The following is a 15,391-nucleotide window of genomic DNA, read 5'->3' as shown; positions in this document are numbered from 1 at the left end:
AAAAAATTAAATTGTTAAACAATAAAATAGGAACTAGACAGAAAGTAGAACGATTTTCTAGAAGCGGCGATATATTGATATGCCTTCATGAAATGTGTAAATGTTGGTAGTAGTTCACGGATAGCGTTTCGGTTATTGGGATCACTGACACAAAGAAATGCTCAAGAAATATAATTGATTACTTGTAACGTGTGACAGAGAAAGCCGTTGGTGTGGCTGACGACCGCGTTTTTCTGATTATCTACATTTTCTAATGTTACATTGGTGATTGTTTTAAGAGCTTTAGTAGAAGGCAGAAGTAGAAGTAGAAGGTTAATTTTATCTTAGGCGTTTAGCCTTAACATTTTACTTACGAATGAAGCTGATCTCTGATAGAAGATCCAACTTACCTGAAACAAAGAAAACATTATAAAACTAACGATAATAGATTAATTATCCTAATGCATTAAATATTATATATATATATATATATATATATATATATATATATATATATATATATATATATATATCCGTGTGTAAACTTAATTATTATTATTAAATTCAGCTCGTATAATGAGGAGTATACAAAAGAAAGCAAAACCTGGAGACGGCAGATAAGTTTCTACCGAAACGTCTTCAAAATATAGAAGGTTCTTCTCAGAACTAAACATGGATAAAAGCCCGGAATACGACACCAACATATGGATAATTGCACTAAGCAAACAAATTTCCAAATGTTTCGAATAACAAAAGGAAAATTTGTTAGAAATGAAAATCTACAATATGAAACAACCCTTGATCTCGTCTACCCACACAGCACCGTTTCCATGCGTTTTGTTCTTCAAAAATTAAATTTACGTCATTTTTCAATTACCCCATTCACCTGATTTAGCTCCGATGGATTTCTGGCTATTGCCTAAGATCAAGCAATCGCTTCAATAACATGGTTTTGGGTCGATCGAGTTTAACGCAGGTTTTACTTACCTGTTTTTTACTTACGAATTCGGAGACATTCATTTTTTTGATTTATTAATTATTAATTTATCTCTTTAGTGAATCTAGCTAAGTTAGTAGCATAGTAGCATATATATATATATATATATATATATATATATATATATATATATATATAATTCTTCTGTCCGTGTGTAAATTTAATTATTATTACTAAATTCAGCTCGTATAATGAGAAGTATACAAAAGAAAGCAAAACCTGGGGACGGCAGATAAGTTTCTACCGAAACGTCTTCAAAAGATTGAAAGTTCTTCTCAGAACTAAAAACGCATAAAAGCCCGGAATACTACACCAACGTATGGATGATTGCTTTAAGCAAACAAATTTCCAAATGTTTCGAATAACAAGAAGAAAATTTGTTAGAAATGAAAATCTACAATAAGAAACAACCCTTGATCTCATCCACGATTTCTGGCTATTGCCTAAGATCAAGCAATCGCTTCAATAACATGGTTTTGGGTCGATCGAGTTTAACGCAGGTTTTACTTACCTGCTTTTTACTTACTGGGGTTACTTCCCTTATTGAATTCGGAGTGAATAGTAGTGAATCTAGCTAAGTTAGTAGCACTTTTCATTGTTTCACCAAAAATTATAGCACTTCGGCGTTTAAATGGGAGTGGAGTTTCCTCATGTCTAGTTCCGAATTCCTTAATTCCCTTTATGACAGTTATAATCCGAAGGTGTTGTTTCTAGGTTTTTGTAGGTTTTTATATTGAGTTGTTTCAAATTATAAACAACAAAAAGAGGCGGATTAAATGTTCCGTTGTCGCCCCTTCTCCACGGAAACTTGGTCGGAGTAATTAACACGTTAGAAACAGCAAAGACAAATATTTGGCTTCGATGATTAAGCGAAGAAAACTTCGTCGTGTCTGCGCCGATTCTGGCCAAATAATTTCGCGGCAACTCAACGCGCACACCGAAACCAAACAACCTGGCCAACTATCAATTTTAACCTCAAATATTTGGTTTCCGTGATTAGACACCGCTCCAGGCGACCTTTGGGGTTTCGAGAGGCGGCGGTGTCGTTGCGAGGAAGAGAAAAAAGGAACGACGGCGGATCCACCTGGGGATGGATGGATAGACGATAGAGCATAAGGCTCGGGGCGCTCGACAAACGGAACGACGTCAATTTAGTGAAATAATATCATTTACATCGTTCGTAAATCTATATAGTTTCTTCAGTTTTCTTTTAGTTGTAAAAAAATAACCAACTATAGGGTTTTTAAATAATATATTCAAGCAAAAAGGTTTGAGGTCGGTTTGACAAGTATTAGAACATCTTTGCCAGCCAGCACAGTCGCCGCACGTCAACATAATTAGACAAGTATAACAAGTCAATTAAAAAGTCCCCGTCCTACCATAGTAAAACACATTGTTTTGGCAAAATGAGTTTTTTTATTCAACATAATTCCCTTCAAGAGTGATACACTGATTATAGCGACCCTCTAACATTTTGATACCATTTTTGTAGTACGATTTATTTTTTACATCAAAATAAGCCTCAGTTTCGGCAATCACTTATTCATTCGACCAAAATGCTTCCCAGCGAGCATTATTTTGAGTTCTGAGAACAGGAAATCCAGATCTGGAAAGTATGGTAGATGAGGAAGCAATTCGAAACCCAATTCATGAATTTTTTCCATCGTTTTCACTGACTTGTGACACGGTGCATTGTCTTGGTGAAGCAGCACTTTCTTCAAATGCGGCCGTTTTTCGGCGATTTCGTTCATCAAACGGTCAAATAACGCTATGTAATAGTCGCTGATGATGGTCCTTCAAGGTAGTCAATGAAAATTATTCCATGCGTATCCCAAAATACAGACGCCAACCCTGCCAGCCGACTGTTGCGTTTCCCATGCTTTGGAGCGGGTTCATCGTGTGCAGTCCACTCGGATGACTGTCACTTGAACTTCAGAGTGAAATAATGGAGATATGCTTCATCCATTGTTACATATCGACGCAAAAACTCAAGTTTATTACGCTTGATCATCAACTCGTCGTTGTTTTTGGTCAAAAGTGAGCTCGCGCGGCACGCACTTTGCACAGAACTTTCTCAGACCCAAATATTCGTGAATGATATGATGTACATGTTCAGTTGATATATTTAGAGTGTCTGCTATTTCATTCAACTTCAATTTACGGTCATTCAAAATGATTTTGTGGATTTTTTAAATGTTTTCGTCGGTAACACCCTCTTTTGGGCGTCTACTGCGCTCACCGTCTTCGGTGCTCATTTCATCACGTCTAAAGTTAGCATATCAATCCTTCATGATTGATTTTCCTGGGGCAGTGTCCGGAAACTCGGCATCAAGCCAATATTTTATCAACACGCGAAATTCCATTTTATACATTTTCTTCACAATAACAAAAGTTGCTTCATTCAAAATGCTTTAATTCACAAACTAATGATCCGACAGCTATCAAATTTATACACGTATCTTTTGAGGGTTAGGGCTAATTAAAAAACACATGGACTTAATTCTAGTAGCGCCATCTATGTGTCAGGCAGGGGACTTTTCAGTTGACCTGGCCTATAGACGTCTCTAATCAGACTACATACAATCTAATATCGAAGCTCTAATGGAAACAAATTGCTGTTGCATCGAGATTAGGGTTAATTCTAAAAACTCGACAGCACAGCAGCTATACAAATGCAAACATTTTTTTCGATATTTACGCCCGTTCGTATTTCGTAAAATTCATTCGTCTACCAAATTGCATCTCTTGTACAGGATTAAATGCAGCCAGTACGTTCCAGATTATCATGTTAAACGCGCATTAACCAGAATGCGGATACATAAAAGCGGGATTTCCATTCGACGGCCATTGTTATCGCCGTTATCGAAACAATCGTAATAAGTCCCGATAATTAATGGAGCGTCCGATTTCCAAAAAAAGAGGCGGCGGCGCGGCGGGAGGTTGGGTGGTGGAAGCGGTAACGGCCAATAAAAGGTCCGGCTTTGGTGCTGCCCTTTCTGGCACGCCGGGTTAATTCAATTCTCCATTACTGAGACCCGCACATGATTAAATATGCTAATCAATGTTTTGGTTTTCGATTTGCGATCGGGAGGTAATTGTATTTATTCCTCTATCGGTCCATAATGTCCGTATCGATTTTATGCCGTCGCTTTCATCGGCCACCTAGCAATCAGAAGCGTCATTTGTCGCAAGGATTAATACGAAGCCGATTGGCCTTGACCAGGGACAGCGAAATTATTTTAATATACGTGCCTCTTGTCCTAAAAAAAAACAAGACTAATGAGGTTTTGACGTGTCCCCAAAAAAATTGCGATTTATTGATTAATTAGAATTTTTCTTATTGCATCGTACATTAGATAAACTTTACAAATAGTTTTAATTTACAATCTCATTTATTACTACTGTTCTGTTGTGTTTGGACTGATTCACACGCATTTTACAAATTAAAATAAAACTAAACTTACGGAGAAGCCTTGGATTACTTCGTATATCCATTTTATTTCGAGGTCATCGTGCAGTTCTTCATTGATTACGTAACGATAAGCATTGCAAATGAATCGAAAACATCTGTTTCGATAGCGTTGGATTACTGCTAGGACCTGGTCTAACGTGCTTTCGCATTTCGCTCATTCTTCTTAAGAACTTGGCCACCTCTTAAATCATATTAGGTTTCTGTCATTATGTAACATAAAAGTGATCAAAAATCTTTTATCAAATCTCTTACTTCGGGGAGATATATTATTTCATGTTCTGATTTTTGTTGTCTTGTTGTCTATTATTGCCTTTTGTTGTCTATTATTAAAAAAACACTAAATAATATGTAATGTAATCATAACATTTTTAAAATATTTAAAATAACAAAAATTAAAGCAACCTGTGCTTCTAAAAATTAGATGACAAATTATTAAATAATTTGGTTAATTTTAATAGTATTTATAAAAGGAAATGTATAAGAAGAGTCATCCGACAAAGGGCTTATAAGCCAGAATCCTTAATACTATATAGGCGAAATTACCAAGATAGCACAAGTTACCTTCTTCAGGCATCCAAAAGGAATTTAAGTAAAATTAAAGTAGGTTAACTAAATAAAACGGTAGGAAGATAATACGATAATGTTTTGATTTCAAAGAAACAGTTTGATAGTTGACAGATTCGGGTTATTAAAATTGAGCTCTATAGAAGGAAACAAGTTCCATAGTACATTGTTAAAAAATATTAAAAAAAAACACAGCGAAAGTTTCAAAATATCAGTTGGTCAATTTAATCAGACCAAATAGCAATGTTAAGGCAGTATATAAGAAGTCCAGTAATTGCAGGAGTTGTTGACAGCATAAGTCTCCATAACAATTAAAGCTAGATAACAAGCATACGCATAAATAAATGCTGATTTTTCAAGCACAGCCAGAATGGTATTACATAGAAATGTAATGATGCTAAAATTTTGACTTCAAGGACGAGGGAGGTTCAAGACTATATTTAAATGATGGGGGTCATAGTTGAGCTCAAGTACACTTACAATACAATTATTTAGTTAGCCTACATTCTTCTTAAAATTCTTGCCCAATGTGTATATCTGCTTTGTCACATGTTATTAGTTAATATCTCTGATTTGGAGGAACATATTTTGGAGCGAGAGAAACGGTGTAAACTGAGACTAATATTGGGCGATTATTTAAATAAATCAGCCAATGAACGAAGTTGATTATGCCTAGAAAAATTGACTTAATATGATTGTATTATTTGAAACTCCAAATTTAGTCTATACTTGATTATAATATTTAGGTATTTTTTTAGGTTTATAATATATTTTTTTTTGCAGCATATCAACAAGAAAATAAAAAAATTGGAAATAAATGGAAAAATGTATTGGTTTGGAAGAAAATCTAAATTATCCGTACACAATAAGTTGCTGCTGTACAAGCAAATAATAAAACGTATTTGGACCTATAGAATTCAGTTATGGGGTTGTTCTACAAGAATTAACATAAGCATAATACAAGTATTTCAGAATAAACTTGTGAGAAGTATTGTGGATGTACCCAACATTTTTTTTTTATTACTCTTCGTGAGTCCACAATCTGCCCTATTGGCTATAAGTATTTCTTCTGTTTATATTATATATACATGGCATGTAGAAAATCACTTCATTAAGCAATCTTCTGTATAAAATATTATCTTAATTAATTAGTCTTATTCTAATGCTTATTCTAAACTCTACATATGTCCAGTAATCAGATCAGGTGGTGTTAAACATTTTAGTCTACGCACTTCACTATCACGTCGCATATTTAGCTGATTAGCGAGTACATTGGAATGCACTGACACTCTTTCGAAGTACTTCACACAAACACGTTGGATTACACTCGTTATAGGTTCTAGAGGAATATCGCGTAGTATCACTTTATTTGAAATATAGTACGGAGCATCAACAATGGCACGCAACACCTTATTTTGGAACCGTTGAATGATGGATATATTAGATTTGCTAGCGGTACCCCATAGTTGAATTCCATATGTCCAAATGGGCTTGAGTATAGACTCATACAGCAATACCTTGTTATCTAATGATAACTTGGATTTGCGCCCAATGAGCCAATACATTTGACAACTTTTTTTAAAGACTAAGTAAGGGTTAATGAGTCTTCTTAGATAAGTCCTTAGTTTTAAGTCACCGTATAGACATATTGTAAGTTATTCGGCAACAACTAGCAATCGTATATTAATAAATTTAAAAAAAAATGTTGACGAAGGTTTGTATTTTAACCAGATTCAAAACGCCTAAACCAACAATCATGTGTTTTACCGATGAAATATATTTACCGTAATTGTCAATAGAATACAATAGTATCAAAGACATTTTACATCTAACAATACATCAAAATTAAAAAAAAAACATAATGAAACGTTTAATTTGCGCTTTAAACAAGAGGGGGGGGTGTAAACCGGCGAGAACCGACATTTAAAAAAACAAGCAGTTCAATGTCTCGATCTATGTTACGTAATATCACGGTCGTTATCAATTAAACCAATTTAATCCCGAGTTCAAACCGCGGCGCGCTATCAATTACATTAGTGGAAAAACCATAATTTTTACCGTAGGCAGTCGTTGTTCCCACTCAGCTTAATTGGATCTATATTTTTGGGAGTGCGATGACGCCGACACCACTTCTGCCTAAAGACGGCGATTAATTCCCGTCCGTTCATTCTCGCAGAGAAAGACGCCCTTTTCCCGTTATTACGTCCCGAAATCCGTGCGCAATTAAAAACGGAACGTGTCTCTTCGACGACCCCCTTCAACCCTATCGCGCCTTTTAATAGCGAAAGGAAACTTACAAGACTTGCAAGATACTAAAATGTACAGGAGATAAGCAAAATAATACGAACGCCTGGCGTATATAGTCAATCCAAAATAATAGTGAACGCACGTCATCAAGATGTATAATGTGTTGCCTATTAGAGTTCGTAAATATTGTGTTCATTTGCAAATGTGTCGTTTTTATACCAGATATTTACTTTCTCATTTTATTCTAGTTAAAAAGAGATACAATGTTGTGCGATACGTCCGAACAAGTAACCGAATCAGTCTATAAAATTCGTCTAGTTGTTTTTGTTAAAAAAAAGATTCCTCAAACGTTATTGTGACGCTTTGCATGTTTTGATACATTTAATATCGCGGCTTAATATTTATGATTACTCTGATTGAAAAAATCCGAAGCTAATAAATAGTCAGTCAGAAACAGACTGTCATTTTCCATAAGAAGCGTTACGCACTGCGCGTCTCGCAACTTAAGATCGACACCGCAATAATTCCATGGCTGGTTAACGTCACGTACCTAGGTCTCCACTTCGACCGACGGTTCGTTTGGCATTCCCAAATCCAGAAAGCAATCCAGAATGACTCTAGCAGACTTCCCATCTCCATTAAATGCTTACTTTACAGAATGTTAATTCGGTCCGTACTCCTCTACGGATCTAATGTCTACTTCAAGTTTGTTACACCCAACCAGGTGAAACGGCTTCAAGTTTTCTAAAATAAGCTTCTAAGCCAGGAGAATCTTAAACGCTCCATGGTTTGTCAGAAATAATCAAATTTATAGGGAAACTGATATCAAGCAAGCTCAAGACTCAGCTCAAGTTCTTCTGAAAACGCGCTTGTTCGCGAGCTGGTCGAAGCTTAGACACCACGTCACCGCTAACGTCCCCACTTTTCCAGGCTGAAACGACCTCATCCGTCGCTGCAGTCATAACTTTTGCCCCCATACGACAGTATTCAGTCGTGTGTTAACTCAATCTTCGCGAATCAATAGAATCGCCGGGTTCTCGTGCCAAATATCGGCTGCCCGATCATTGGGTGCCATATGTAATGCAGTAACAGTAGCGATCCACGGGGTCAACTGTGAGGCGGTTTCGGTTTAGTGTATTGGTAAGCCCAGAGGCAGTCCCACACAACCCAGTCCAACGTGTCACTCCAGGGCATCCACCGCCTGGTTTTAGGCCAGGACAAAAAAAAACAGAAAGATGGATTTTTATCGGAAATAATTTTAGCATGTTGCAGCTGCGTTAAATATTAGTATGGAAGCTGTAGATAAAATCTCTTAAAAGAAAAGAAAGAAAAGAAAAAAAAAAGAAGAAAACAAAGCGAGTTACGAATGAAAATGACCTTGACGTTAGTTATATACGAGATCAAATTTATGAAATGTATAAAACCAGAGAGTAGTTTTTTTTGGATATAAACCTAATTTAATAAAATTATTTCAAATAAAACAGTTAGTCTGGGAAGTATCCATACAAAACCTAAGGATATGTAGCTCTGTGAGGGATGCTAGTCATCCCTTCAAGCACTGAAATATAATATTTAAATGTTGTAAAGATAACCAACGAAAAGGTCTAATAATGCTCCCAGACATTTCTTAAAAAATTGAATTCTTAAAAGAATACAATTTTTGAAAGCATATAACAATATTAAGGAAGATTTTTTATTTCAGTTTGTGTATCTAAACGGGACATGGATATTTCCTAATGGAACATTAGACCACTCTTGACAGGACGTTAATAAAAATAATGTAGTCGACAAAAGTTGATAGAAAAATAATAAAAGTTAGAATAAAATTTGATTAGGTTTTGTTAGTCACAATATTTTTTTAATAAGTCATTGCAGATACATTGTTCTATATGCTGGAAATAGAAATGATTTTATTCCTGAAGCAAGATGAGTGTTCAAGGCCAAGGGCGACTACCATGGAGAAATTAAAAACAATATGTTTTTGCTCTGGTTTGAAAATCAGCTGTAAAAGAACTTGGAGAAACCATCAGTTATTGTTATCGAAAATGTACCTTGCAGGCAACAATTGGATCAACAAAGGATCAACAAAGGCTGTAATTAAGGAATGGCTTTAAAAATTAAAATATGTTTTGAAGAAACTATGTTAAAGGATGAACTACTTCAAATTGTTACTCGGTAAATATAAAAGAAATGTTTAATTGGGTATCTACTTTAGAAATCGCATTGATATATCAGCTAGCTGAATAATGACCACAGAGTATTACATCTTCTCCCATATCACAGCATATTCAATCCAATCGAATTGATATGGGATGTAGCGGCTTAACGTGGGCTGCGAGCCACAGTCCTCAGCATTAAGCCTACCGACAGTGACTAATTTAGAGACCATCCGGTCTTATACAGCCTGGTTACTGGCGTGATTCCTTGTCGGATGATTCACTGTTGCCTATAAAGACACAATTATAATCACAAACATAAACATTCAAGCTCCTTCGAACCCGCGACTATCGCAACAGTTTTAACCAAGCCGGTCAAATCGAATTATATTTTACAAGATTATTTTTGTTTAATAATTTTATTTACATTAGCACTTTGTTGAGGCAGACTCAAAATAAACGTCATAAACTGTGATGATAATTAAACTGATGTTTGGAATTTGTACTAATAAATTAGCTTGGAAAACATCAAAAACTAAAAATAATTTTTTCCTCCAAACTTAATAGACCAGTAATTAATATACTTGTCAGTGGGATAACCCCCAAAAGATGCGTGTATAATTTTGACAGAGGTCGGATCAATAGTTTGTGCCTTGATTCATTTCACTCCGAAGTCTAATCGACAGTCATACGATTGGACTGCACAAGATGAACCCGCTCCAAAGCGTGGGAAAACGCAACAGTCGTCTGGCAAGGTTATGGCGTCTGTATTTTGGGATGCGCATGGAATTATTTTCATTGACTACCTTAAAAAGGGAAAGACCATCAACAGATACTATTACATAGAGTTATTGGGCCGTTTGAAGGACGAAATGGCCAAATTTGAAGAAAAAGAAAGTGATGCTTCATTAAGAGACAATGCACTACGTCAAAAAGCCATGAATTGGGATTCGAATTGCTTCATCATCCACCGTATTCTCCAGATCTGGTCCCCAGCGACTATTTCCTGTTCTCAGATCTCAAAAGAATGCTCGCTGGGAAGAAATTTTCGTCGAATAAAAAGATGATCGACGAAACTGAGGCCTATTTAGAAGCAAACGACAAATCGTACTACAAAAATGGCATCGAAACGTTGGAAGGTCGCTATAATCATTATTATGTTGAATAAAACAAACTAATTTTGCCAAAAAAATGTGTTTTATTATAGTAGGCCGAGGATTTTTTCAATTGATCTGTTAGAATATCGACAAAGGACATTTTTGTACCCTTTCTAATTGTGTAAATGAATATGTCTGAGAATCTCGAAACGTGAAGAGATAACAACCGTCGGTCCTAATTCCCAACGGGATAAGATAAGATCTCTCCAGGTTACGCGACGGACGATCTCCATTTGTCAGCGGAAAAAGAAGAACGAGAACGGAATTTCTTTTTAACCGTCTCGAACCCATTTGCTAACCAAAGCAGAAATTTTAATTATTTTAATAATGTTCGCAGCAGAACGTCGCGGCGCCCTTAAAGATCTCGAGATTAGGCGGCGGCGAGATTATGCAAAGGGATTTTGGGGATGGGGAAATGTCGGAGATGAAGGGTGAGATAATCTGACGGCGTGGGTCCTGGTCCCAAACAGATTTGACAATGAGTCCTGAATTACGTGTTAAATAAAATGCGTGCGCCTCGGCTGGAGTCCTCCAGAATACTAAGGACGTTCGACGGTTAAGGAACAGCCTAATTTGCGAATAATATTAGTCCCCGTGTACGTTTACCGGTTCATTTCGTGTTTTATTAGTCTTGCGTGTATTCTGATCATTCGTTCATCTTAAAAAGGCATTTAACAGGTCAATTGAAAAGTCCCCGGCCCGCCACATAGATGGCACTACTAGAATTAAATCCGTATGTTTTTTTATTAAACCCTAACCCTCAAAAGATGCGTGTATGAATTTGACAGCTGTCAGATGATTAGTTTGTAAATTATAGCATTTTGAGTGAAGCAACTTTTGTTATTTTGAAAAAAATGGATAAAAAGAAACCTCGCGTGTTGATAAAATATTGTTTTTTGAAGGGAAAAAATACAGTTGAAGCAAAAACTTGGCTTGATGCCGAGTTTCCGAACACTGCGCCAGGAAATCAATCATCAAGGATTGGTATGTTAAGTTTAGACGTGGTGAAATGAGCACCGGAGACTGTGAACGCAGTGGACGCCCAAAAGAGGTTGTTACCGACGAAAACATTTAAAAAATCCACAAAATGATTTTGTTTGACCCTACATTGAAATTGAATAATATAGCAGACACTCTAAAGATATCAACTGAATGTGTACATCATATCATTTACGAATATTTGGGTATGAGAAACTTCTGTGCAAAGTGGGTGCCGCGCGAGCTCAATTTTGACAAAAAACAACGACAAGTTGATGATTCGGACCAGTGTTTGAAGATGATAAAGCGTAACAAACCCGAGTTTTTGCATCGAGATGTGACAATGGATGAAACACGACTCCATCATTTCACTCCGAAGTGTAATCGACAGTCATCCGAGTGGACTGCACACGATGACCCCGCTCCAAAGCGTGGGAAAACGCGACAGTCGGTTGACAAGGTCATGGCGTCTGTATTTTGGGTTGCGCATGGTATAATTTTCATTGACAACAGCGACTATTACATAGCGTTATTGGACCGTTTGAAGGACGAAGTCGCCAAAAAAAACGGCCGCATTTGAAAAAAAAGTACTGCTTCACCAACACAATGCACCGTGTCAAAAATCCATGAACTGGGCTTCGAATTGCTTCCTTATCCACCGTGTTCTCTAGATTTGCCCCCCCCCCCAGCGACTATTTCTTATTCTCAAAAGAATTCTCACTGGGAAGAAATGTTCGTCGAATGAAGAGGAGATCGAGGAAACTGAAGCCTATTATGAAGCAAAGGACAAATGATATCGAAACATTGGAGGGTCGTTTTAATCAGTGTATCACCCTCGAAGGGTATTATGTTGAATAAAAAAAAAATTGCCAAAAAAATGTGTTTTACTATGGTAGGCCGGGAACTTTTCAATTGATCTCTTATAGGGAAAAATGGGAATAATATATATTAATCAAAACATATTTCATCATTTCCTACAACCTTTTCCCAATTTTCAATTGATCAATGTTGGTTTGGTAGTGATCTACACCGATCCATTTTCCCATTTCTTCAGCTTTACGTAACCGTTTGCCAACCAAGCTACAGTATGTGGCCAAATTATTAGGTACAGTATTCGTATTTATATAATTTATAGTTTATTATATTTGTTTGAAAAAACGATGTTGTTTTAACGGGTTATTTTGTCTTAAATAGGTACTGGTATCATTATTATTATTTTTGTCAAGTGGCAACACGAGATACGCACGTCACTCGTTAATTGTGTGATTTTTTTCTAACGGCCATTGACCGTTAAAAGGCGCTTTTTGCAGTGTTGTTGTATTGTCTAGATATTATAATTTCATTACTCTTAACCAACTTTTGTGTCTAAAACAATTAAAAGGTAAGCAATGCTCCCTATAATAATATTTTTGTTATATTTTGTAGACGAATTTATATTTTATTAATGGTTCTACGCGATTACCTCAAATTTTCAACTTTTTCAACTCAAGGCTTGAGGCAAATCGTATTGGCAAATGTGCCAGAAAAAGAATCACCACACCTCGAAAAACAGAAACATTTGCTTTAAGAATCGTAAAAGGAGCGTTGCTCATTTGACTAAATAACAAACGACGAGAGTGTAAAGACTTTGGAGAGGAGAATGCGTAGGCGGTTGTTTGAAGAGAATCTAACAGAATGACGGCTTTTCAAAAAACGACGCCTAACCGACAGCATGAAAAAGAAACGACTCCAATGGTTTCGACAACAATGAAATACGACTGTTGCAGACTGTTTTGTCTTGGTCAGTGAATTCACCGTGACATGGATCCCATAGAAACACGTGGGACTTCACCAAACGGGTGATTGCAAAAGAAGTGATTACCACCAAGCAGGAGTTAATTGAAACTTTCATTAGAGGGTGGTATCACAACTCCAAACTCCGGGAGGATGCGAAAACATGTATTGAGAGCATGCGCCGACGCCTAAAGGCTCTTATCGCAGTAAATTGCAGTATTGCATCACTAAATATATTAATATTTACTAAAACGAAGATTATAAAACTGTTCGGTATATTTTTTGTAGTTTTTATGATCCCAATAGACTACAGATACAAATAAAAAATGTATAAGGGACTAATCCCCAACCAATCATTTGTTACAGAAATCCAATTAAACTAACAAATTGAATAATCTCAACATTGTCCCTAATAATTTTGCCATCCTTCACAACTGTCACGCAAGAGGATGACTGCGTCTGTTGCTTATTATTAACATCGACATAGGTTTGCAGTAACAGTTATATTCGATTTCCTCTTTTTTTCGACGCTCAACTCTTTAAACATTAAATGTGATGTGCATGGGGCGGGCTCCTTTCTAATTGCATTCTGATTAAAATAATGCTTCAACGTAATTCTCTTTCTTCAAGAGATAGAAAATCATCAACATTACTAACTTATGCCAGAAAACAAAACTAACAATGTTGTGCATCACAATAAACACTATGTTTTTGATTTCTTCAATAATAATTTATTCCAGTTCGAATGAAATATTCAAAGGTCAAACAGGACAATGTCTATCTGCTATTTCAATACATAGTATAAAACAAAGTCGCCTTTTCTGTCCCTATATCCCTATGTGCGCTTAAATCTTTAAAACTACGCAACGGATTTTGATGCGGTTTTTTTCAATAGATAGAGTGATTCAAGAGGAAGGTTTATATGTATAATACATGCATAATATACTAAGGCAACATTGCTAACTTTAGAGGTTTCTAACGTGATGTCGTAAATTAACCTATTTTTTTAGGCTTATTTAGCAATTAGCAAAAACGCTGCCTAACCCTATGAGTTAGATCAAATTAATGTACTACAGTATTGTACACCATAAAAAGGTCTACAAAAAAGTCCGCGATGGTATATGTTTATCTTTTAAGGATAACCCACATTAACCATTTTTATTGTTTACTTTTTACGTGAGAAAATGGCTTATTTACGAAGCTATTTTAAGCAATACGGCATTAATCCTTATCGAATTAAGTACCTTAAATACAGTGTGCAATTAATATAGATCAAAATGGTTCCTTACAGCATGTAAGTTAAACAAATATTTTCGGAGATATTACAAATTTAAAATTTGCGTTTAAAAATGTGTAATGTAATAAAAATTGTAAGAATTTAGATATTGCAAAGATAGCACAAAATCTTCATAGTAAGTATAGGGGAAGAGGAATTGTTTTACTCCAAATTTAATGCGTGCAGGCCAAGGGCAGTAATGAATGAACCAAAAATACTGGATCGATTTTAATCATGTTTTCATTGAGTGACATAGGCATATATATTTTATGCCCGTGCAAAGTCGGAGCGGGCCGCTATGTTTTTATATACAACGTTCATATTTTTTCTGTAGTGTATTTAATTTAGTATCAGCATTGCACCCGTGCGAAGCCGGGGCGGGTCGCTAGTATATTTATATAAGACAGCTATTAATAAACATTTCTTTTAATATAATTAAAGAGGTAATAACGATTATACGTTTATAATTATAAATTAGAGATTTTATTAACACTGAATAAAACTTATTTCCGCCTCGTTACGGTCCCCGTATCGAGGATTATTCCAACTTTACCATCTGGCCGTTGTATATACCATAAAAGCCGGAGACGATATCATCGTCTATATCGCGTTAATTTTACACCTAGTTCTAATAAACACATCACTATCCGAATCCGTTTACGATCAGATTTACCAACTTTCTTGAGTATACGAAGATATATGGCGAAGATATATGGCCCAAGTTTACCGCAAACATATTTCCTCAATAATAATGACTGAACACGTGTTGTCTCCGGGTAGTTTTGTTTTATC

At 36.0% G+C, this 15,391-nt stretch overlaps 1 protein-coding gene across 16 annotated transcripts in view; it reads right to left on the bottom strand.

Moving 5' to 3' along the window:
* The window catches only part of heph (polypyrimidine tract-binding protein 1 heph), a 953,472-nt gene that overhangs the window by 28,327 nt on the left and 909,754 nt on the right, over window positions 1-15,391 (bottom strand). For 8 of the 16 annotated variants that reach the window (XM_076409822.1, XM_076409821.1, XM_076409830.1 and 5 more), the window contains one exon: window positions 354-389. The exons of the other annotated variants lie outside the window; for them this stretch is intronic. In XM_076409822.1, coding sequence (XP_076265937.1) covers window positions 354-389 — 36 coding nt within the window. The remainder of the gene's footprint in view (window positions 1-353; window positions 390-15,391) is intronic. 16 annotated transcript variants of the gene reach the window in all.

Source organism: Rhynchophorus ferrugineus, unplaced genomic scaffold (genome assembly GCF_030347505.1).
Source record: "Rhynchophorus ferrugineus isolate W39M unplaced genomic scaffold, kcgeb_rfMv2 rfM7, whole genome shotgun sequence".
Classification (NCBI taxonomy): Eukaryota; Metazoa; Arthropoda; class Insecta; order Coleoptera; family Curculionidae; genus Rhynchophorus; species Rhynchophorus ferrugineus.
This window is presented reverse-complemented; position numbering and strand designations above follow the sequence as displayed.